Source organism: Convolutriloba macropyga, chromosome 7 (assembly GCF_964194025.1).
Source record: "Convolutriloba macropyga chromosome 7, txConMacr16.3, whole genome shotgun sequence".
NCBI lineage: Eukaryota > Metazoa > Xenacoelomorpha > Acoela > Convolutidae > Convolutriloba > Convolutriloba macropyga.
In genome coordinates this window covers 14,808,633-14,832,648 of record NC_134474.1, presented here as the reverse complement: position 1 = coordinate 14,832,648, position 24,016 = coordinate 14,808,633, and the positions used below count along the sequence as shown (strand labels likewise).

Below are 24,016 nucleotides of genomic sequence, written 5' to 3'. Positions count from 1 at the left end.
CTCGACGAAGCCTTGTCATATGACTTTGAAAAAAGTTGAGACAATATTAACAGCGTTCCTCACTAAACCTGTTTGGTCTCTGAACAAAATTATTCCCTTTCTTTTCTTGATGTTTTTTTCCAATGCACAAGACATCTTTTAAAATTTTCATTGGTGTGAGACAATTGCATTGCCGCAAATGAACTGATAACAAATTTAGTTGCAGTACTTTGTGCTTCATTGCTCATCAGGGAAAATAAATTTAATGACGTCCTGCAGAACTATTACTATTTACTGAAGCTTGATCCAATGAATTTCAAAAAAGTTGGGAAAATATCAACAGCGTTACGCAGTGAACATAATTATATTCTGAAAAAAATTTTTTGCTCTTCTGCTCATGTTTTATTAATGCACAACTCTTCTTTGGAAACTTTTATTAAGACAAATTTTGCATTTGCTTTATTGCAAATGAACTCATAACAATAATAGGTGTGATATTTTGTGCTTCGTTATTACTGTGACAAAAAAGTTTGTTTAGGTCATGCTGAACTCCTCGCTGAAGCTTGATCGCATGACTTTCAGCATAGTTGCGAAAACGTGAACAGAGTTCCTCAGTGAACCTATTTGATTTCTGAAAAAAATTTCCCATTCTTCTATGGATGTTTCGCCAATGCACAACTCTTCTGTCGAAACTTTTATTAATATGAGGGATTTTGCATTTCCATTATCGCAATTGAACTGACAACAATAATAGTTAAATTCTCTGCCTCGTTCACTAGGGAAGTAAATTTGTTGACGTCCTGCAGAACTACTCGCCGAAGCCTTATCGTATGACTTTCAAAAAAGTTGAGACAATAGTAACAACGTTCCTCACTAAAACTGTTTGGTCTCTGAACAAAATGATTCCCTTTCTTCTCTTGATGTTTTTCCAATGCACAACACATCATTAAAAACTTTCGTTTGTGTGAGACATTTGCATTGCCGCAAATGAACTGATAACAAATTTAGTTGTAATACTTTGTGATTCATTGTTCATTAGGAAAAACAAATTCGTTGACGTCCTGCAGAAATATTCACCGAAGCTTGATCGTATGAACTTCAAAAAAGTCGGGGAAAATTGAACAGCGTTACGCCTTGAACCTATTTGTTTTCTGAAAAAAAATTTTTGCTCTTCTACTCATGTTTTATCAATGCAAAACTCTTCTTTCAAAACTTTTGTTATGACGGATTTTGCATTTGCATTATCGCAAATGAACTCATAACAATAATAGGTGTGATTTTTTGTGCTTCGTTGTTAGTGTGACAAATAAGTTTGTTGACGTCATGCTGAACTACTCGCTGATGCTTGATCGCATGACTCTCAGCAAAGTTGGGAAAATGTGAACAGAGTTCCTCAGTGAACCTATTTGATTTCTTAAAAAAATTCCCACTCTTCTATGGATGTTTTGCCAATGCGCAACTCTTCCCTTCAAAGTTTTTATTAATATGAGGGATTTTGAATTTCCATTATCGCAAGCGAAGTGATTACAAAAATAGTTAAACTCTGTGCCTCGTTCACTAGGGAAAATGAATTTGTTGACGTCCTGCAGAACTACTCGCCGAAGTCTTATCATATGACTTTGAAAAAAGTTGAGACAATAGTAACAGCGTTCCTCAGTAAAACTGTTTGGTCTCTGAACAAAACTATTTCCAGTCTTTTCTTGATGTTTTTCCGATTCAAAACACATCTTTTAGAACTTTCATTGGTGTGAGACATACTGCATATGAACTGATATCAAATATAGTTGTAATACTTTGTGCTTCATTGTTCACTAATTTTTTTTTGTTTTCACTTCCTACAGAAGTACTCATAGAAGCTTGATCACCTTTCAAAAAACTTGAAAAAATTTAAAAGTTTTCCTGAGCATAGCTATTTGGTTTCTGAAAGAATTCCCCTTTTTCCCTGTTACTTTAACAATGCATAACTCATCTATTAAAGTTTTCATTGGTGTGAGGCTTTTGCATTTGCATTATCTTAATTGAGCTGATAACAAGTATAGTCGTGATCATTAAGCTTCAGTGTTTACTAGATGAAGTAATTTTTTCCTTGCAGATTTTTTCATTGAATCTTGATCATCTTCTCATAAATTACGAAAAAAAATTGAAAAGTGAGTCTATGAACCTTGATCTGTGAACTTCGGAAAAATAGAGAAGTTTAACGGATACCTTGAATAAATTTGCTGCTCTATCTCTGTCTATACTTTAGCTAAATACCTTGATCGCAAATTCTAAAAAGAGAGAAAGAGAGAAAGAGAGAGAGAGTGTGTGTGCTGCAGATTAATACTTTTTCTTCAGGCAACTTGTAAACATCTGCTTTCATTAAACTGTAGTTTCTGAAAGTCAATTGTTCTTTCTTGACATTTTATTATTATGCAACTCATTTGCTGATATCTCCTTGATTTTGGAGACATTCTTTCGGCTTCATTGGAAATGAAGTGAGAACAAAAAACAGTGTGGTAGTTAACGTCTGTTTCAATGTCAACTCTTCAAATTAATTTTGACTATGATTTTTTCGTTTGTGTGAGACATTTGCATTGCCGCAAATGAACTGATAACAAATTTAGTTGTAATACATTGTGATTCTTTGTTCATTAGGAAAAACAAATTCGTTGACGTCCTGCAGAAATATTCACCGAAGCTTGATCGTATGAACTTCAAAAAAGTCGGGGAAAATTGAACAGCGTTACGCCTTGAACCTATTTGTTTTCTGAAAAAAAATTTTTGCTCTTCTACTCATGTTTTATCAATGCAAAACTCTTCTTTCAAAACTTTTGTTATGACGGATTTTGCATTTGCATTATCGCAAATGAACTCATAACAATAATAGGTGTGATATTTTGTGCTTCGTTGTTACTGTGACAAATAAGTTTGTTGACGTCATGCTGAACTACTCGCTGATGCTTGATCGCATGACTCTCAGCAAAGTTGGGAAAATGTGAACAGAGTTCCTCAGTGAACCTATTTGATTTCTTAAAAAAATTCCCACTCTTCTATGGATGTTTTGCCAATGCGCAACTCTTCCCTTCAAAGTTTTTATTAATATGAGGGATTTTGAATTTCCATTATCGCAAGCGAAGTGATTACAAAAATAGTTAAACTCTGTGCCTCGTTCACTAGGGAAAATGAATTTGTTGACGTCCTGCAGAACTACTCGCCGAAGTCTTATCATATGACTTTGAAAAAAGTTGAGACAATAGTAACAGCGTTCCTCAGTAAAACTGTTTGGTCTCTGAACAAAACTATTTCCAGTCTTTTCTTGATGTTTTTCCGATTCAAAACACATCTTTTAGAACTTTCATTGGTGTGAGACATACTGCATATGAACTGATATCAAATATAGTTGTAATACTTTGTGCTTCATTGTTCACTAATTTTTTTTTGTTTTCACTTCCTACAGAAGTACTCATAGAAGCTTGATCACCTTTCAAAAAACTTGAAAAAATTTAAAAGTTTTCCTGAGCATAGCTATTTGGTTTCTGAAAGAATTCCCCTTTTTCCCTGTTACTTTAACAATGCATAACTCATCTATTAAAGTTTTCATTGGTGTGAGGCTTTTGCATTTGCATTATCGCAATTGAGCTGATAACAAGTATAGTCGTGATCATTAAGCTTCAGTGTTTACTAGATGAAGTAATTTTTTCCTTGCAGATTTTTTCATTGAATCTTGATCATCTTCTCATAAATTACGAAAAAAAATTGAAAAGTAAGTCTATGAACCTTGATCTGTGAACTTCGGAAAAATAGAGAAGTTTAACGGATACCTTGAATAAATTTGCTGCTCTATCTCTGTCTATACTTTAGCTAAATACCTTGATCGCAAATTCTAAAAAGAGAGAAAGAGAGAGAGAGAGAGAGAGAGAGTGCTGCAGATTAATACTTTTTCTTCAGGCAACTTGTAAACATCTGCTTTCATTAAACTGTAGTTTCTGAAAGTCAATTGTTCTTTCTTGACATTTTATTATTATGCAACTCATTTGCTGATGTCTCCTTGATTTTGGAGACATTCTTTCGGCTTCATTGGAAATGAAGTGAGAACAAAAAACAGTGTGGTAGTTAACGTCTGTTTCAATGTCAACTCTTCAAATTAATTTTGACTATGATTTTTCCCAGTATTCCATGCGAAATGTTGAACGTATTTATTGAAAAAATGTTGCCTGCTTTTCTGATTTTTGCTATTTGATTTCCTGGAAAATAGGCTTATTCTGTCATTGACTTTTTATTAACGGAGAAGCCATACTTTAGTTTTCATTGTTGCGCTTTAGATATACTGCTTATGGCCCCACAGCACTCGAAAATCCTTGTTGATAAATTTGAAGCTGCATAGAAAGAAATAGAACGCGCGTTGAAACGGTTTGAAAACTATATTGGTAGTCAAATTGTGAGTACGGCAACTTGATCAGATTCAGCTGAGTTGCGACTAGAAGCTTTCATTCTGGGAGTTAGGTACTCCAAAGAACTGCAAGGTCTACAAAGTCACATTTCGGCTTCTTTGCGATCCTGCAAAATAGAGATTTGTAACGTGACCTCCGGATTCTTGAAATTTATACAACTCCACGTTAACGCTGACAAATTGGAGCTGGCTCGCATATTGGGTATTATCAGCAAAGCGAACAAATCTACCATCCGAAATTACACAGGAGATAGAAAGAAAAATCTCTCGACACATCAAAAAGCAAAAGGTCAGTGCTTCGTTCAAGAATTTGATTTCCAATTGTTTGTTTCAAAATGAGTTATACTTGGTTCAAGGATCATGTTCAGTTATGCAGATTACAGAACGACGATGCTCAAATATGTCAAACCATCAGGTTGACGTTATTGTGCTTTCTCCCGATGGAAACATCGCTGGTGCCGTCAAATCGTTCGAATAGAACTGTCACTGAGCTCAATTCGACTTTCTTCAATAGGCCAAGAGAAGGTAAATTGACATTATACCTCCCTTATTTGCTCTTTACTTTTCTTGGTCTATATAATTGGTCAGTGTGTCTATACAATTTCACTAGTCTTTTTGCTAACTGAAATTAATCTTATTTTGTAGTTCGTTTCAGTTCATCAGATCCTCGGTGACATTTTTTTCAATCATCAACTGCAATGTTTCCCTTCCTAACGTAGTAAGCTTGTGGCCTCTGTTTTAGCGGGCTGGAGAGATGATGAGCAGAAATCTCATTTTAAGAGAAACGAGAAATTGACCAGCGATAGTGGATAACTTTTAATCTCAGAAAAACGGAACTGTGAGAAAGCCAATTTATACAATTCTTCGATAAAGAGTTGGCACGATATTATGCTTTTTTGCAGATTAATGCAGTATTTGTTGCTCTCCTCACTTTATGTCCTAAGACGTCTGATATTGCAATGATTTTCACGTATCAGAATAATGGATAGTTTCTATTTAAAACCAATTGTGGCCTTAACTGTTTATTTTGGTTGATCTGCTGTTTTCGTTTTTGCTGAGTTTGTCAAGATGTGAGAATTAAATGTTGCAATGAACATTATTCAGAAAATTTTACGATTCACTGTTTCGATTTGAAAGCTAAGTGGCCCGTATATTGCCCAGGAGATTCCACTGAAAATGTGTGATTCATAAACAGTTCTCATTATCTTGCGAACCCAAACTTAGCTTTTGATATTTTTGTAGCTGTTCATCGTTTTCACCGGTGCATATCGTGCTGGTTTTTCTTCATTTCTTTGGTTTACGGTTCAGTTTTTATCCTGATCTGTTTTCTCTCTGGTTCATGAATTTTGTCCTATCTCGGAAGATTCCTTTCATTCCGTTTTTTGAAATAGTTGTGGTTTGTTGATTCTGGAAATCGACATTCAATTGACGACACCTGGAACTACCATGGAAATACTGGAAAACCGAGCCGACGCCGTTCAAAAACGTTTTACATTACCAAAGGGTTTCGGTTTTCTGAAGTCTGTGCTCAGCGCAAACAATACAGCTTATTGTATTTCTGGTATTTTTTTCAACCATTAGTACTCCCCTCGCTCACGTGTCAACTGATTTAACTTGCTCTCATTATATTGCTGTACACTTACTGCTTCACAATAGGTTGTTAAAAAACACAGGCTTTCACTTTTATTGCTTTCACTTTAACCTCTTTTTATTCCTGGACACTTTTCGCTTCTCAATAGGTGGTTAAAAATACAGGCTTTCATTTTAATTGACTTCTTTTTCTTTTGTACGTGATATAATTATAAACGAGTTGTCTGCAATTTGTCTTTTTTCTAATCTTAAGTAAAATTGATGTTACTTTTTTCACGACTTTACCCGAAAAGTAGACTGGAAAATCAACCCCTTGACACTAATTTGATAAATTTCTCCAAAACCATGACTTTATTTTCAGATACTGTGATCCTAGATGAAATAGCTCGTGATTCAATGAGCACTCTAAATAGATTTTCTGATGATCTAAGAGCTTTCCTGCTCTCAGCTACTAATACCAATAATAATCAAGAACTACGTTCTCTACGGGACGTTTGAATGCTTGGCAGATACGATGCAAACGCTCTGTGGCCAAGGTGTTGCAATAAGCAAAAGCGTGCTCGGATTGTTTCCATTGCTGGAGGGCTTGTCTTTTTGAGACACTAGAAGTTGCAGTTCTTGCGCAGAAATCGATCCAGAAATTGATCCCCTGTTCTGGACAACTAGTAGGCGTGAGTATTTCGTGTACCTTTGACCAAGTTTTAGTGTTACTGTCAAATCGCCACGTATTTTAGAGCTCGAGGAGTCTTTACTGGATAAAAGCTGGGAAGCACCAACAGACATGCAACTTTTCTTCTTTTATGGCGTGCTGATGAGCAACAATTTGCAAGTACGGGCTTAATTTACTTCTTTCACTTGAAAAATTAAAGGCCATTTCGTTCTAGGTCTAAACCATCCGACTAACTCAAATGCGTCCCAGGAGTTCAGATGTAGCTATCCTAACTTCTTGTGCTCGAAGTTTGAATGAGGAGTTTAGGTGTTGCTACCTCAACTTCTGAAGCTTTAGGTTTAACTATTACTTCCACGTTTTTGATGAACAGTCGTTAGGCAATGTTGTTTGTTTCCAGAAATTGGTCTTCTGTTCTCCAGCATTTTGATTTTGAAAAAACAAATTGTTATCAATGGTCTTCGTCCGGACTTCTTGACGTCAATCAATGAAGGATGAAACCTTAAAATGTTTCAGCTTTTTTCAATCAATGAATTGGATATTTGACTGGATTTAACCAGTCAATTGTATTGGTTCATTTGAGAAGGTCCCTAACTACTGTAACGGTTATCGTTAATCGAAAAGCTTTCAGGGTCTGTTTTGACTATAGAATATGCCAGTGATTTGTTTTTAAGCGTGCAAACGCTGCACAAATCAACTAAGAATTTACCTTTCCACTGCAATTTTTCTGACTTTCGTCAGACTTTTGCGTGACAACTATTATGAACTGATATTGAAAATGCAAAATTTTCACATCAATCCATCATCCTATCTGTTGTGCACTACTGATTAAGAATTAAGCTTTTTCTTCAAACTTGCTGTCTAACGCAATTTGTTTTTAAGTTCTTGTTTTTGAGGACGCTGATTATATATTGTTTTTAAGGGATTTTTGAAGTCCCATGTCCAATAGTAGCTCTTTACTGCTTATGTCAAGCTTGTAGCCAAAGTCTTGACAGTTAATCGGTTCCCTGATATTTGCTTTTCCATTTTGATAACTTGTTTGAGCACTTTTACAATTTGTTCATAGTTTCATTGCATTATGGCCATAGCCGAGGAAATTACTTAAGAGTTTCTTATTCCTTTCAGAAAAGTTGTCTAGTTTTGTCTTCGAAGTATTAATGTTTTAGATTTATCAGTTTGCTCTGCGCAAATAATACAGCTTATTGTATTTCTGGTAATTTTTTTAAACATTAGTCGCCTCGCTCAAGTGTCAAATGATTTAACTTGCTCTCATTATATTCCTGTACACTTACTGCTTCACAATAGGTGGTTAAAAAATACAGGCTTTCACTTTTATTGCTTTCACTTTAATCTCATTTTATTCCTGGACACTTTTCGCTTCTCAATAGGTGGTTAAAAATAGAGGCTTTCATTTTAATTGACTTCTTTTTCTTTTGTACGTGATATAATTATGCACGAGTTGTCTGCAATTTGTTTGTTTTTTTTTCTAATCTTAAGTAAAATTGATGTTGCTTTTTTCACGACTTTACCCGAAAAGTAGACTGGAAAATCAACCCCTTGACACTACCTTGATAAATTTCTCCATTACCATGACTTTATTTTCAGATACTCTGATCCTCGATGAAATAGCTCGTGATTCAATGAGCACTCTAAATAGACTTTCTGATGATATAAGAGCTTTCCTGCTCTCAGCTACTAATACCAATAATAATCAAGAACTACGTTCTCTACGGGACGTTTGAATGCTTGGCAGATACGATGCAAACGCTCTGTGGCCAAGGTGTTGCAATAAGCAAAAGCGTGCTCGGATTGTTTCCATTGCTGGAGGGCTTGTCTTTTTGAGACACTAGAAGTTGCAGTTCTTGCGCAGAAATCGATCCAGAAATTGATCCCCTGTTCTGGACAACTAGTAGGCGTGAGTATTTCGTGTACCTTTGACCAAGTTTTAGTGTTACTGTCAAATCGCCACGTATTTTAGAGCTCGAGGAGTCTTTACTGGATAAAAGCTGGGAAGCACCAACAGACATGCAACTTTTCTTCTTTTATGGCGTGCTGATGAGCAACAATTTGCAAGTACGGGCTTAATTTACTTCTTTCACTTGAAAAATTAAAGGCCATTTCGTTCTAGGTCTAAACCATCCGACTAACTCAAATGCGTCCCAGGAGTTCAGATGTAGCTATCCTAACTTCTTGTGCTCGAAGTTTGAATGAGGAGTTTAGGTGTTGCTACCTCAACTTCTGAAGCTTTAGGTTTAACTATTACTTCCACGTTTTTGATGAACAGTCGTTAAGCAATGTTGATTGTTTCCAGAAATTGGTCTTTTGTTCTCCAGCATTTCAATTTTGAAAAAAAACAAATGGTTACCAATGGTCTTCTTCCTAACTTCTTGACGTCAATCAATGAAGGATGAAACCTTATTATGTTTTAGTTTTTTCAATCATTGAATTGGATATTTGACTGGATTTAACCAGTCAATTGTATTGGTTCATTTGAGAAGGTCCCTAACTACTGTAACGGTTATCGTTAATCGAAAAGCTTTCAGGGTCTGTTTTGACTATAGAATATGCCAGTGATTTGTTTTTAAGCGTGCAAACGCTGCACAAATCAACTAAGAATTTACCTTTCCACTGCAATTTTTCTGACTTTCGTCAGACTTTTGGGTGACAACTATTATGAACTGATATTGAAAATGCAAAATTTTCACATCAATCCATCATCCTATCTGTTGTGCACTACTGATTAAGAATTAAGCTTTTTCTTCAAACTTGCTGTCTAACGCAATTTGTTTTTAAGTTTTTGTTTTTGAGGACACTGATTATATATTGTTTTTAAGGGATTTTTGAAGTCTCATGTCCAATAGTAGCTCTTTACTGCTTACGTCAAGCTTGTAGCCAAAGTCTTGTCAGTTAATCGGTTCCCTGATATTTGCTTTTCCATTTTGATAACTTGTTTGAGCACTTTTACAATTTGTTCATAGTTTCATTGCATTATGGCCATAGCCGAGGAAATTATTTAAGAGTTTCTTATTCCTTTCAGAAAAGTTGTCTAGTTTTGTCTTCGAAGTATTAATGTTTTAGTTTTATCAGTTTGCTCTGCGCAAATAATACAGCTTATTGTATTTCTGGTAATTTTTTTAAACATTAGTCGCCTCGCTCAAGTGTCAAATGATTTAACTTGCTCTCATTATATTCCTGTACACTTACTGCTTCAAAAAAACAAATTGTTACCAATGGTCTTCTTCCTAACTTCTTGACGTCAATCAATGAAGGATGAAACCTTATTATGTTTTAGCTTTTTCAATCATTGAATTGGATATTTGACTGGATTTAACCAGTCAATTGTATTGGTTCATTTGAGAAGGTCCCTAAACTCTGTAATTGTTATCGGTAATCGAAAAGCTTTAAGGGTCAGTGTTGACAATAGAATTGGCCAGTGATTTGTTTTCGAGCTTGCAAACGCTTCACGTATCAACTAAGAATTTACCTTTCCACTGCAAATGTTCTGACTTTCTTCAGACTTTGCGTGAGAACTATTATGAACTGATAATGAAAATGCAAAATTGTCATGTTAATCCATCATCCTATCTGTTGTGTTGGAAAATGACTGTTTGATACTTTTCTGCTTACTTTATTTTATGCAGAAAAACTTCATTGGTTCATTATATTTCTGCGGCGAAATGTTCCGAAATGACTTGTTTTCCGTAAAAATTTTAGCAAAACCTCAAGTAAAAGTTTGAACTCTGAATAAAGTTAATCGAAATCCGAAAAAAAAAATTCAGTTCTTCATGATAAAATTTTTTTTAAAATCAATTAAATAGGTGAAGCAGTGGTAAACATGTTGAGTGGAAGCAGGAACTTCATAGCCTGCCTCTTTTTGTGTTTACTGGAATACTTTTCGTCTGGCTTTGATTTTTGTCAACACTGATGTCCTGTAGACACAGTATTGATGCCTCACTGAACAAAACCAGTCTTAGATCAAATATTTCAAAGCATATTTACTGGTTTTGTAGTTAAAAAGGTTATTTTTTATAAATCTTAAACATGTAAATTAAACTAACCACTTGGTTAATGTTACATGTTAATTTATTAATGAAATTTATTAGTCAAACTTGGAAATTTATTAATCAAACATTTTTAATTTCTAGTTCATAACAAACTAAGGTTCGGTTTTCTTAAAATAATTTAGTAAAAAAATATGTTTGAATCCTGCAACCCTTCTGTCTATTGGAACTCTTTCGTGTCGTTTAAGCATTTCCGCTGTAACTTTTTGTTTAAATTTGGTCTCCGACGTTTCTTTTCTAATCGTAATTTTAAGTGTGTTCCATTTTCGAATAAAGTTACGAACAGTTGAGCCATTACTCCATTTTGACTTACATTTTTGTTCTAAGAAAAGGTTATGGGTTCTTTCGTTTGCAATAATTGGCACGTTTTCTAAAAATCTGAAATGTCTATTATAGTGATTTCTTGTTTGTTGGAGAATATTGAAAAACCTATTTAATGACACCCGTGTTATTTGGAGCTCTGCTGGAAGAATTTTAGTCTCCAGAAGTAGATCTCTGACAGTATCGTATTTGGTTGTCATAAGGCAAACTTTTATGCCCCAGTTTATCTGTTTGTTAATTCTGTCAATAGAGTAAGATGGTAAATTTTGAAAAAATACTGCACTAAAATCTAAATGAGACAAAACTAGTGATTTAAAAAGATTAATTCTTGTTTTCAACGATACCTTCAAGTAATGAATAGATTGCCTAACAATATTTTTAATTTGCGCGGTAAGTTATCACGAACACATCGGTTGAGCAAAAATTTCCGAAGAGCAATTAATACGAGAAGAAGATGTCTTTTGCAAGTTTTTTTCGGAAGAACTAGAAATAAGTTTAAATCAAAGCTGCATTTGGTAGGAAGTTTTTTCCTGCTGCTGATCAAGAAAGCGCTTTGGAATAGAATAGTGAAAATGTTTTAGTTGCTATGAATCAAGCTGCTGATTGTTCAGCAAGCGTTTACTATTATTCAGCAAGCGTTTTTAGCGCCAAAATCAAACGTTATAATGCGCCAGAGGACGATGCCAACCAATGATCTGATGGACCGAAGCCACAAAATCTTTGATATTCAGATTCAGCTTCTGGAAATCGCTAATCCTCTAATTGATGAACGTGTGTGTGTTGACGGCATAATTTTGCGAGGTTGGGAGTAATTTTTACTTAAGTGACGACATGATCCGAGAATTAACCGTAGTCGTTTTAAAATTTGGAGGAGAAAATAGTGAGATCCTTGCCGATTCGGGTAGTGATTTTGTTTTTGCGAACTCAACAGTTCATTTGATTGTAAGATTATTTTTTAGGTTTTGTGAGACAAATGTACTCTAACTTCAGGTGATCTTTTCTGAGACTTTGATATTCAGATTCAACTTCTGGAAATCGCTAATTTCCTAATTGACTCTGATCTGAAAAACGTCAGGACCTTTTATTAGGTCAATAAATACAAATCTTTTGTAATCTTTAATATCAAGGAGGTTCGATAATATGCACACGCACATTATGTTCCGACCCATCTCATCCACATTCCTAACTTAAATGGCTACCAAATGATGAAGAGATAGAACATTTGCAAAAACATACACATCGTTCAATAAACAACCAATGAAATACGATAATGCCAGGCTAGAGGGCTGATGAAGGTTGTTGATAATAGCACTTATAGAAAGGACCATAAAAAAATCAATTAACAAACATTATTTACGACCAAAACTGGTGTCTATAATAGAAAAAATCATAACAAAATCAAACTCGCATGAGATGAAAACCAAAACGAAACAATTTCACTTAAATTTCATTAGAAAAGATCTGGAACTTGTCCCCAATGCGACTGGCCAACAGTTTGACAAAAACAAGAGCAAATAGAAGCGAAGTTCAAAAATACTTTTCCATTTTTGAAAACAGTTAAATTCAAAGTTAATAATGTCATTAGATATCAAATCATATCACTAAAATGTTCATTTATATCTACATCGGAAGCAGCTGAAACACGCCATTATCCAATTTTTGATTGCGCAAGCTTTCAAAGCCAATGTGATCAATGGTTATTGTTATAGTTTAAAAAGAAACCAAAAATCCTATGAAATGCACAAACATATAAAAAAGTAACATTTTGTGGAATCTCGTAGTAGAAGTAGTATCAAAGCCGAGAAACAAATGTGTGAAGCGAAAAACGTTATAAAAACTAAACTATAAATCACTGCAAACGAGTTCTGACCTGGGTTTACAGAGACTGGGCTGCAAATCGACCGCAAAAGTATTTGAAAAAGACTTAGTTCAAAAATCCAAAATTATTTTTGAAAAAACTTGTTTTCAAAAGTCATAACAGTCTTAGGATTACAACCAAAAGCGGTGAATTAAGTTTCAACACCCAAGGAAGCCAATTGGGCCTGTTGATAACGAGACTAAGTCACGCGCCTACAAAAAACAAATAAAAAAGAAGCCAAAACTTCAACAATTTTACGACATGACACAGTTCAAGGCACTATAATTATAAGATTTTACTTGCAAGAAATGTAATATGTCATTTTCTTTTCATCTGAACAACAAAAAATCTTCCTTATAAAAGGACAACTTAGACATGACAGCAAAAAGAAAATCAAAAATTGAACAGTATGAAACTAAATAGTCGAAGCAATCAGTCACAACGTATGACCAAGCGCGACGAAAATTATTGAATCAACAAAAGTAGTTGAGACTTCTAATGAGTGAGATTGAGTTAGATGGTGACAAAAAGCAAAAAGGAGACAGATGAAAAAAAACATCTTTTTTTAATTTAATTTTAAAGTCATACCTCTATGAGTAGAAATCTTTAACTAAGTTGAGTTGTACATCTTGGGGAAGCAATTAAGATCTATCGTTATTGGGTATATGGCGTACAGCAACGAAAAGAAAGACAAACATAGTCAATATAAAAAAAACCCTAACTTTTGTGAGATAACTGTGTCTCAGCATTTGAAACAAAAACTATCCAACAAAAACAATTAACTTATCCAGATAAGCCTTATACCAACGTTGTGCATTTGCCCTACAATGCCTTCTTTTAATTGGACTAGTCAACAATATGATAATTTGACAGCGAAACAAAATGAACTCATAAGATATGCAATTATGATCATGAATAAAAGGCAAATTGAAAACACGTAGTTCCAAAATAATGAAAAACCATTAGTTGAATAGTTGAATACAAAAACCGTTTCCGACATTAATTTAGAACTCACAGGAAGTTGTTTTCCGCCTGTTTTTACTGAGACTGAGCCCGAAGTTTAGAGAAACAAGTAAAAATGATGGCAAACTTCAAAATTTTACCGGTTTTTTCTCAAAACAAATATTTTCAAAGTCATAACAGACAATAGATAGAACTGAAAAAAATGTTTAGGTTCTGTTATACCTTCTAAAAGCTAACTGGATCTTTGATTGAACACACTAAGTCATGGGGCTACAACACGTATAAGAAACAAAATCAAATCGCAAGAATTCCTTTGAATTTTTACGAAAGTAATGGGACAGAGCAATAAAAACCATGGGCTCAACTCTGAAACCATAACATAATTTCGATGGGTTGTAAAACGTTTTTTGGAAAACTTATCTGTCATTAATTGAGCCCTCATTTGAGAATTTGTTGTCCGTAATTTGCATAAAAACATTTACATAACGGAAATATTTTGAAAGAGAGGTCGCGCCGCATTAAAATCTTTAAAAATTTTATCCTAAGGATCAACGGTGAGATCAAAATCAGGCCAGATAATAATGCGCGTCTATCAAAACACTCAATGGTGGATATGGTTGCGAAATAGATCAATTATATACCAAATTTTTTTCTTTTGGTCAGACATAAATATTGCATTTTGTATAATTATCGAGTTTAAGTTGGCAAAATGTTGGCAAAATTATAATTCCAGAGAACGCTTAAAACCAACGGGAATACAACTAGTTTTTTTGAGCTTAATTAGAATATATCCACAGTTTAAAGGTGTCTACTTCTAGCAAATATAAAGGAAGTGAGCTAAAAAAGCCTTTTTTCTACGAAAAAAAGTCCAAATGTTGATATTTTTAGCTTAAATTCTATCCAAAAAACTCAGATCGAACAATTCACCCCCCCAGTCTTTACCGATAAAATCAGTATCACTGCAATTATCCGTTTTAGTAAAAATGACGGAAATTTGGTCAAAAAAGTGAATAAACACAGCTGAATTACGTCTAATATTCACAAAACTTTAAACCTCGATAACTCTCTATAAAAAAAGAAAATTGAAAAAACCTTTTCTATTCCATATTCTACGCTGGACGGGCTTTCTAATGATACCACTGACAACTCTTTACGATTATTATATCGATCGCCAAAATTGTCTGAACAAAAGAAACCCATTGAGCATATAGTTCCTCTCCCCCCCCCCCCACCTCAGGAGGGGTCGGAACAAAAAAGTGCTAATTTATTGTTAAATTGACTCAATACACGCAATTTATTTAATGACTTATAACTTTAGCCCCAACATATGCATCTGTTCCTTATATTTTAAATGAGTTTGCCTAAGCAACCGTCGTGTACTCTTTAATTGAATCTGATGTTGGGAAGGAATTTAATAATAAATTAGCACTTTTTTGTTCCGACCCCTCCTGAGGTGGGGAGAGTTCCTTCCTCCTGAGGGGGGGAGAGGAACTATATGCTCAATGGGTTTCTTTTGTTCAGACAATTTTGGCGATCGATATAATAATCGTAAAGAGTTGTCAGTGGTATCATTAGAAAGCCCGTCCAGCGTAGAATATGGAATAGAAAAGGTTTTTTCAATTTTCTTTTTTTATAGAGAGTTATCGAGGTTTAAAGTTTTGTGAATATTAGACGTAATTCAGCTGTGTTTTTTCACTTTTTTGACCAAATTTCCGTCATTTTTACTAAAACGGATAATTGCAGTGATACTGATTTTATCGGTAAAGACTGGGGGGGTGAATTGTTCGATCTGAGTTTTTTGGATAGAATTTAAGCTAAAAATATCAACATTTGGACTTTTTTTCGTAGAAAAAAGGCTTTTTTAGCTCACTTCCTTTATATTTGCTAGAAGTAGACACCTTTAAACTGTGGATATATTCTTCTTAAGCTCAAAAAAACTAGTTGTATTCCCGTTGGTTTTAAGCGTTCTCTGGAATTATAATTTTGCCAACATTTTGCCAACTTAAACTCGATAATTATACAAAATGCAATATTTATGTCTGACCAAAAGAAAAAAATTTGGTATATAATTGATCTATTTCGCAACCATATCCACCATTGAGTGTTTTGATAGACGCGAATTATTATCTGGCCTGATTTTGATCTCACCATTGATCCTTAGGATAAAATTTTTAAAGATTTTAATGCGGCGCGACCTCTCTTTCAAAATATTTCCGTTATGTAAATGTTTTTATGCAAATTACGGACAACAAATTCTCAAATGAGGGCTCAATTAATGACAGATAAGTTTTCCAAAAAACGTTTTACAACCCATCGAAATTATGTTATGGTTTCAGAGTTGAGCCCATGGTTTTTATTGCTCTGTCCCATTACTTTCGTAAAAATTATTCACTTTTATTCACTCAGGAGGGGTCGTAAAAATTATTCACTTAATTACTCAGGAGGGGTCGGAACAAAAAAGTGCTAATTTATTGTTAAATTGACTCAATACACGCAATTTATTTAATGACTTATAACTTTAGCCCCAACATATGCATCTGTTCCTTATATTTTAAATGAGTTTGCCTAAGCAACCGTCGTGTACTCTTTAATTGAATCTGATGTTGTGAAACTCGTTGTTGCTCTTGTTAGAGGGTAAAGTGTAGTTTATTCTCATCGGGAAAGTGTAGTTTATTCTCATCGGTAAAGTGTAGTTTATTCTCAATTGGTCATGATACGCACGTGCTCTGGATTTATCGACAACTTTCTGAATAGACCATCTTCAAAAACAAATTTTGTAAACAACATTCTGCAACTCTAGGACCCATCTTAAAACCCCTTCCTTTTTTTGTCTCCGAAATTACATTGTGGGGTGGATGTGTGAAGGGAGATTATCCAGACTATCGAGTTGAGGCCGAGGAAGGTCGTCAAAACCGGTTGGATCCAAACTTTACAGCCCACCCTCAGCCCCCCCTCCTCCCTGTCGCCTTTCAGGTCATCGAAAAATAAGATTCATGGAGCGGTTTGCTTGTTCAATCGTTATCGCGTTTTGACCATGAAATACAACCTAAGAGCTAAAGATCTGGTCCAGTCTGAAGCAATTCACGATAACAATTCATCCCCCCTACTCACTGTTCTTTGAATATCACTGATAAGGTGCCAGTTTCTATGTCTCCCGTCAAAAGTTACTCACAGGAACAAACCACTAGCAGTTCAGTAGAAAACGTTATGTTAGACACCTCAACTGGTTTAACACAGCAGATAAGCGAACTGACAATAAACGACGACATATCTCGTTTCCTGATTCCAGTTGGAACTATCCTTTTTTATGCCGACAGAAAAGATAACCTATGTAAAGTCTCCATCTTGGAGCACGACTTGGTCAGGTCCAAGGTGAGGTACTTGCATTGGGGTCCAAACTACGATGAATGGGTGTGCTCGAAATCAATTTGGGCCTATTCACAATTCACTCAACTTTTGTCAACAGTGAAAAAGATACCGAAAGATCTATCTGCACGCATAGACGAGTTGGTTCAATCTGCAACACTGGGCAGTGGCCCATCAGGCCCCAGTGACAATCCAAGCAAATTACCAGATTTGAAAACTATTTGCAGTAAAAATATTCCAACGATCCGCTATATCCCCGTGAAGTTTCGAATGCCATGGTCCGGGATTATTACGTCTTTCATAGATGACTGCATCTCATATCCTGACTGTGTTGATCACTGGAAAAAGTTTTTTGCAGTTAGCAAATGTGTTTTGCGTGCCTCCAACAGAGGGGGTAAAAAACATAAGCAGCAGCAGCAGGAAAACTCAATGATGAATAGATTTGAGCGATTCGAGATCGAGTGAGTATGCTGCCCTTTGGTACGAAGCGGCTTCAATGAAGCAAGCGAAAAATAAAAGTAACAGCACTATGGAAACGCTTGCCTCCCGAGCGAAAAAACTTTGTCTTCCAGGACAGTTTGGTCGTGCGGCAAAGATTTTATCATCGGAGGGAGTAGCACCCGACAACAGAAAAACACTCATTGAACTCAAAAAGCTGCATCCAGAAGAAAACGAAATTCTTGAGCCGTTGGAAGACTATAGCTGCGAAGCTTATCAATTCGATGAGGGAAAGGTCCTGTTGCAGCTCCAGTCTTTTTCGAAATTCACAGCAGCTGGGCCGTCCAAAATGTACCCAGAGCATCTTCTCCAAGCAATCAATTGTTCAACTTTTGATCAATCCAAGCGGGCAATGAATTCCCTAACCAAATTAGTGAACTTGGCCAGCAGTGGCCAGCTCCCCAGTTTTGTGGCTCTAGCTTTTTGTAGTGCTACATTAACAGCCATGAATAAAAAGAAAACCGGCATTAGACCTATTGCTGTGGGTGAAGTTATTCGGCGCCTTGTTGCCAAGTGCATTGCAAAAGAAGCAGCCATCGAGGCGGTTGAGTTGTTTGGATCAAAGCAGTTGGGAGTTGCTGTCAAGGGTGGTGCCGAGAGCATAGTGCATGCCACAAAATTAACCTTCGAAAGAATGAAGAGTGTAAAAAGTGGTGGCATACTTCAAATTGATTTCAGAAACGCATTTATTTCAGTGAAGCCAGTCATCTCCTCGGCTCAACAAAAGTTTTGATGCCTAGTATAATTTCATTTGCATCCTTTTGTTACTCGAAACATAGTGATTTGTTCTTCAATGGCTCAATTGTTGACAGTCAGACAGGAGTGCAACAAGGTGATCCACTAGGTTCACTTTTGTTTTCATTGGCCATCTGGCCTCTTATTGACGAAATCGAAAGCATAATACCGAATCTCTTGCAAAATTGCTGGTATCTCGATGACGGAATTATTGCAGGAACTGAGATCGAACTTTGTAAACCGTTAGAAACTCTCTCAGAATCAGGAGAAAAATTTGGTTTGGAACTCAGGAAGGATAAGTGCGAGCTATGGTCATTTGAAAGCATGACAAAAATTGACAGTTTGATCAAGAGGAACTGTGTAGATGGAATTGAAATTTTAGGAGCTGTTATAGGATCTGACGCTTTTGTTTCCTCTTGTTTACTCAACCGCGTTAAAAAATTAGAGGAACTTCTAGACAATTTAGCATATGTAGACGATCCTCAATGTGCTCTTGGTATTTTTCGTTTTTGCCTTGGTGCTCCCAAAATGGTCTACTCTTTGCGATGCAATTCACCTTCGGACGAATCAAATAAGATTCTTCGAAAATTTGATTCGGTTCAGCGTGCAACCTTTGAAGGTATTCTTGGAGTTTTGTTGTCAGACACTTCTTGGGACCAAGCATGCCTTCCAATCAATAAAACCGGTGTAGGAATAAGGCGATCAGCAGATCAAGTTCAGGCGGCATACGTCGGATCTGTTTTTCAATCCTGTTTTTGTAGAAAAATTAACAGGCCATAATCCAACTGAAGACATCTCATTTGTTAAAGCAGTTGAAGAATTGAGCGAAATTGCGACGACATATCATTCTCAAAGAAAAATCAGGAGGAACTTGATAACTCAGCCTTTGACAACTTGTTAGGAAAACAAAGTTCCATCAGGGAAAATGCTGGCTTACAATCTCTTTCTCTACCGCAGTCTGGTGCCTGGTTATCCGCAGCCCCCATTCCAGCTCTGGGACTACACCTATCTTCCAATGAGTTCCGTGTTGCTCTCAAATATCGACTGGGTGTAAAATTGTACGAGAACGAGAGAAAATGTCCTTTTTGTAAATCTGGGACTCTAGATGTAATGGGCGACCATGCGGTGTCATGCCATGGTCGCGGTGATATGATCCCTCGTCATGATCGTATACGAGACAAAATTATATCAGCTTGCTCGGGAGCTCTTTTGTCACCCATCTCTGAACAGAAAAGTTTACTACCCGACAATAACTCCAGACCGGGCGATATCTTCTTACCTGTTTGAAATAATGGTCTACCAGCAGCTTTAGACGTTACCGTCACTTCTCCCTTGCAGTCAAGCCTCATTATAAATGCGTCGGAGATGAGTGGTTTCGGTCTGTCAGCTGCTGAGGACAGGAAGTACAAACAGTACGCCCAGAATTGTAGTGAAGTCGGAATTCAATTCATTCCTTTGGCTTTCGAAACATTGGGAGGATTTTCAGAGACAGTTCGTAAGACCCTCAAACGAATCGCTACTCTGGCTGATAACAGAAATTTGCAGCCGGCGGGGTTGTCGGTAGCCTTCAGTAGGTTATCTCAATCAGTCTCTGTTACAGCAATTCGGGGGTCTGCAATCATGCTCCTTGCAAGGGATGCAAGATTATAGACACATATGAAACGAGAGCAGATCTTCGAATCCTTGTTGCAGAAGTTAAGAGGCGAGTCGGCATTGAATAGTGTGTCATCCATGAGCGGGGACAATCTATAATGATAAGTTTTTGACTCACCCAATGAGCGGGGAGCCCAAATTTAATGAATTATCATACTAGTTGTACCTCAGTGGCGGGTGAAATGTGATTGTCCAGAACAGGAAGTTTTACCTCAAACAATTTTTCCAAAAAGGAAACTATTTTGATTGCATGATTGATTGCATGGGTTGAACTGATAACAATTATCGTTGATCGTTTATGAACCAAGATTTTCTAATTTTGTGAATTAAGTTTATTTTCATTATCTTAAAATATTCTGTTCAGAGAAATCTCATGTGCAAAAATAAAAGGTGGCTTAAATTAAATGGATTTAGAATTGTGAAAGTTTTTGCACGGCTGCCAAACTTCAGTTTTTTGGAAAGTTAATTTGATAGAAATTGTTGAAATTTAACAATTCTTTAGTTTTTTTTCACCTGCTCCAGTTTTGCTCCAGTTTTTTCGCAGTCGATTTTTGCTGCTAACTTAGCATCGAAGATGCTCAGATTTTCTCACATGATCAAAAAATTTAACAGAAGCAGCAGAAATCAAGAACCTAGTTGACATCAATAATCACTCTTGTTATTTTATGTTGAATTTATTTTATTTGGACTCGCAATTGTGAGCTTGTTCCCTTGAAAGGAAAAGGATTTGGTATTTTCAAAGCAATAAAAATTTGAAAATTTTAAAAGTTACCGTTTAGTGTAAGATATTGAATTGACAATGACTTAAACATATGTTTAGAAAATAATATTAAATTAAATAATGTTGATTAGAGGAGTAACAGTTTTGAATCGAAAGATTATAGTTTTGAAATATCAATTTTGTCACATACACGGGAAATATAGAGAGATTTTCTTCAAAAACTTTCGAGACACCAGTCGTTTTTTTTCAAAAAAACCTACTTGTGCTTAAATAATGAAAAGCAAGTTCGTTCTTACAGTTTTTTCTGTTGATTAAAAAACAGAGAAATAAAGTGATTTTTCTTGCAATTTGAGCACAAAAAGTAAAATGCGCTAAATTTTGATATTATTTGTTAAAGATTGAAACATTATAGTCTTTACGGCCTAAAACTTGAAAAGGAAGAAAAACACCCATTATCAAAAAGGTCAAACAATTTGTTATATCAGCTCCAAGAAAACATTTTCAAAGCTGAACTAATGAACTCCAAAGAATACTTTTTCTGATTGTCAACTCATCAGTTATAGTGCAGTACATATGGTTAATTTTATAAAGTCTTAAACTGAGTTGCTCATCAAAATTGAGTTGGTAAATCTGATTTGTCAGAAGCTTTTCCAAAATGATGTTTTCTTCAATTTTCAGCTGTTTTTTCAGATATACTGCTACCTAATTTTTAGGAAGGCTAGAAAAATAGAGAGAAATTAGAGTCACTTAATTGCATTTGTTTGTATTTACGACACTTGAAATTACAGCAGACACTGCAAAGAATCTTTGCAAGTCAAGACTTCGAAGCTTAAAATGTAAAGACGTTTGAATATTTTTTGAAATAATGAATCTTTCAAGAATTGAGTTTTTCGTGCTGAATGCCGTTAACGCGGTGAAAGTCAAGTTTTTGCAGCTAAAAACAGCAAATCTTACGATGACCATTAGCAAATTACTATTTTTTAACGGCGACTTCTTGCGAACGTGCGGTGAGATGTTTGTTTTCACAATTTGCTATCGTTAGCGGTGAAGAAGTTTTTTTCAACACATCAACGGTGAAAGGAACATTTAAGCCTCTAAAAAATCCTCTAATCTAAAATCCTCGAAAAATTTACCTCTGGTTTTCCAATAATGTGGGCTGAACCAGATTTACATTTTAAAAGAAAGATTTCACTGAGAATGTCGACCGGAATTACGGAGATCAGTTTAGAAAGAATTCCGTTGAATATCGTTGAAACAAATTTCATCGCGAAGGAACGCAGTTCAAAGAAACCTAAAAACCGCAACGCTTACAAATTTCGTCGAATTTACGGTATTCTCCGGTAAAAGATGCGGGCGCTTTGCGGTGAAAAATACTTACTTTCATCATTATTTGCCGTAAGGCTTGCATCAATTCTCTACGACACCTCGACTCAAGTATTTGAGCGGTGCATGGACAAACACAAGCTGTTTTACTAGGCTCACTTGCTTCTCAATTCCATGTTACGATACCAAGTTTTGGGTTGCTTTCTACGCCTTATTATGCTATATCTAGCTTTCGAAAACAATGGAAAGTTGAAACATGTAAATTTGCGAATGGAAGTTAAGGAATGTAGAAATAGAATCGTTTTGCACTGGATTTGCAGCATTGTCATATGTAGTATCAAATAATTACTCATCATATTGTAATATGTCTTACTTACTCATAAATCTAAACATCAACAATCTGATCAAATAAGTTTTTAATTTACAAAATTGAGTTTAGCTGGTTGGATTTGCTGTAAGTTGTGGACTGCTTTCGCTCTTTGATTTTCGCAAGAGCTATATTTGCCAGTAACTTCTTTCGGTTTTTAGCTGAAGTTACTCCTAATGATTTCAAACTCGAATCCTGAAGTTCGAACAAGTCTTTCAACTCCATGTAGCCGTTCTGTTCGAATTTTTCGCTATACTGCGACATGCAGATCTCTTTGAGCCATTCTCGCACTGTGATTGGTTGACTGGGTTTGCACGGAATGCCCGACGAGTCGGTGTTCGTAGGTGAGGAAGTAGGTGGTTCGAGTCCCGATAAGGACACTTTTTGCAATGTCATGCTAAAATATTCAACAAGGTTAGCGTGACTCTTTCAATGACCACGTAGTTGAACATCAATCTGATTTTGAACAATACTTTACGAGTTAAATTTCAACAAGATGCTTAACGTTTTCAATATTACTTTTCATTGACGCAGATTTTGAAGCCGACATCAACCGCTCGACAAATATTTCTACAAGAAAAGAATATTAACATAAAAATAGTTTCCAAAAAGAATCTGGATTATTATGGAATCTTATGAAGCAAGAATGTGTAATTTATAACATGAGAAATTAAGAATTTCCTTCAAGGTCATAATTTTGTCCATTATAATCTGAGCAAGAAGGTGCATGCATATTCTTAGCGGATCATATGAGACGACTATGAATAATCATAATTTATAGCTATATAGAATCACTCAAAAAATACTTACTAGTAATCATTAGGCTGATCCACCAATTTCCCATACACAGACTGTCCCATTCCTACAAGTGTAGCAGTGTGTGGCGGGAACTGAAACTCTCCTCCTCCGGCAACCATCCCCACTCCCCCCGTGCAGTGCAGTCTGACCAGACCCGATACAGCTTCGTTAATCTGGACGAACCAGGGTCGCTGGCTGCGGTTCTCCTGCCAGCAGTCTGAGAGGAGTTTGGACAGCCCAGAGGGACAGTTCGGGGGAGCAGTCAGACGCTGACCAGAAGCGAGAAACTCAGAAATCTGGTAATCAGAAATCAATCACATGATAAAAATTTTAAATTTCAGACAACATTTGAAGGGCTTGAATTTGAAATATGACAACCTAAATATCAAAGGATAATTTGGAAATTTCAATCATTCTTTAATTAAAGCGGAACGTGGATTATTATTTTTTTCTGGAACTGCAGACACTGTTTCATTTAACCATTATACGACGTTTTCGATCGGATAAAATACTATAGATCTAACAATATAATCAGTCCAGGTTACGTCACTCTGATTAAGTCACTGAGAGAATCTTGTATTAGTCACAAACTATGAAGGTTTTTGAGGCAGCATTTTGAAGTGACTTTTAGAAAGTTACGTAACCAAGCTTGAAAAAAGCATTTTGCTACTTGAAATTCTAAAATGC

The 24,016-nt window shown here is 35.7% G+C and overlaps 1 protein-coding gene across 1 annotated transcript in view; it reads right to left on the bottom strand.

Annotated features, from left to right (window-relative positions):
• Positions 1-22,408: 22,408 nt before the first annotated feature.
• The window catches only part of LOC142342629 (ephrin type-B receptor 4a-like), a 39,431-nt gene continuing 37,823 nt past the window's right edge, over positions 22,409-24,016 (bottom strand). Inside the window, exons 16-17 of the mRNA XM_075394050.1 lie at positions 23,342-23,625; positions 22,409-22,928 (exon numbers count right to left, since the gene is read on the bottom strand). Coding sequence (XP_075250165.1) covers positions 22,586-22,928; positions 23,342-23,625 — 627 coding nt within the window. The 3' untranslated portion in view covers positions 22,409-22,585. The remainder of the gene's footprint in view (positions 22,929-23,341; positions 23,626-24,016) is intronic.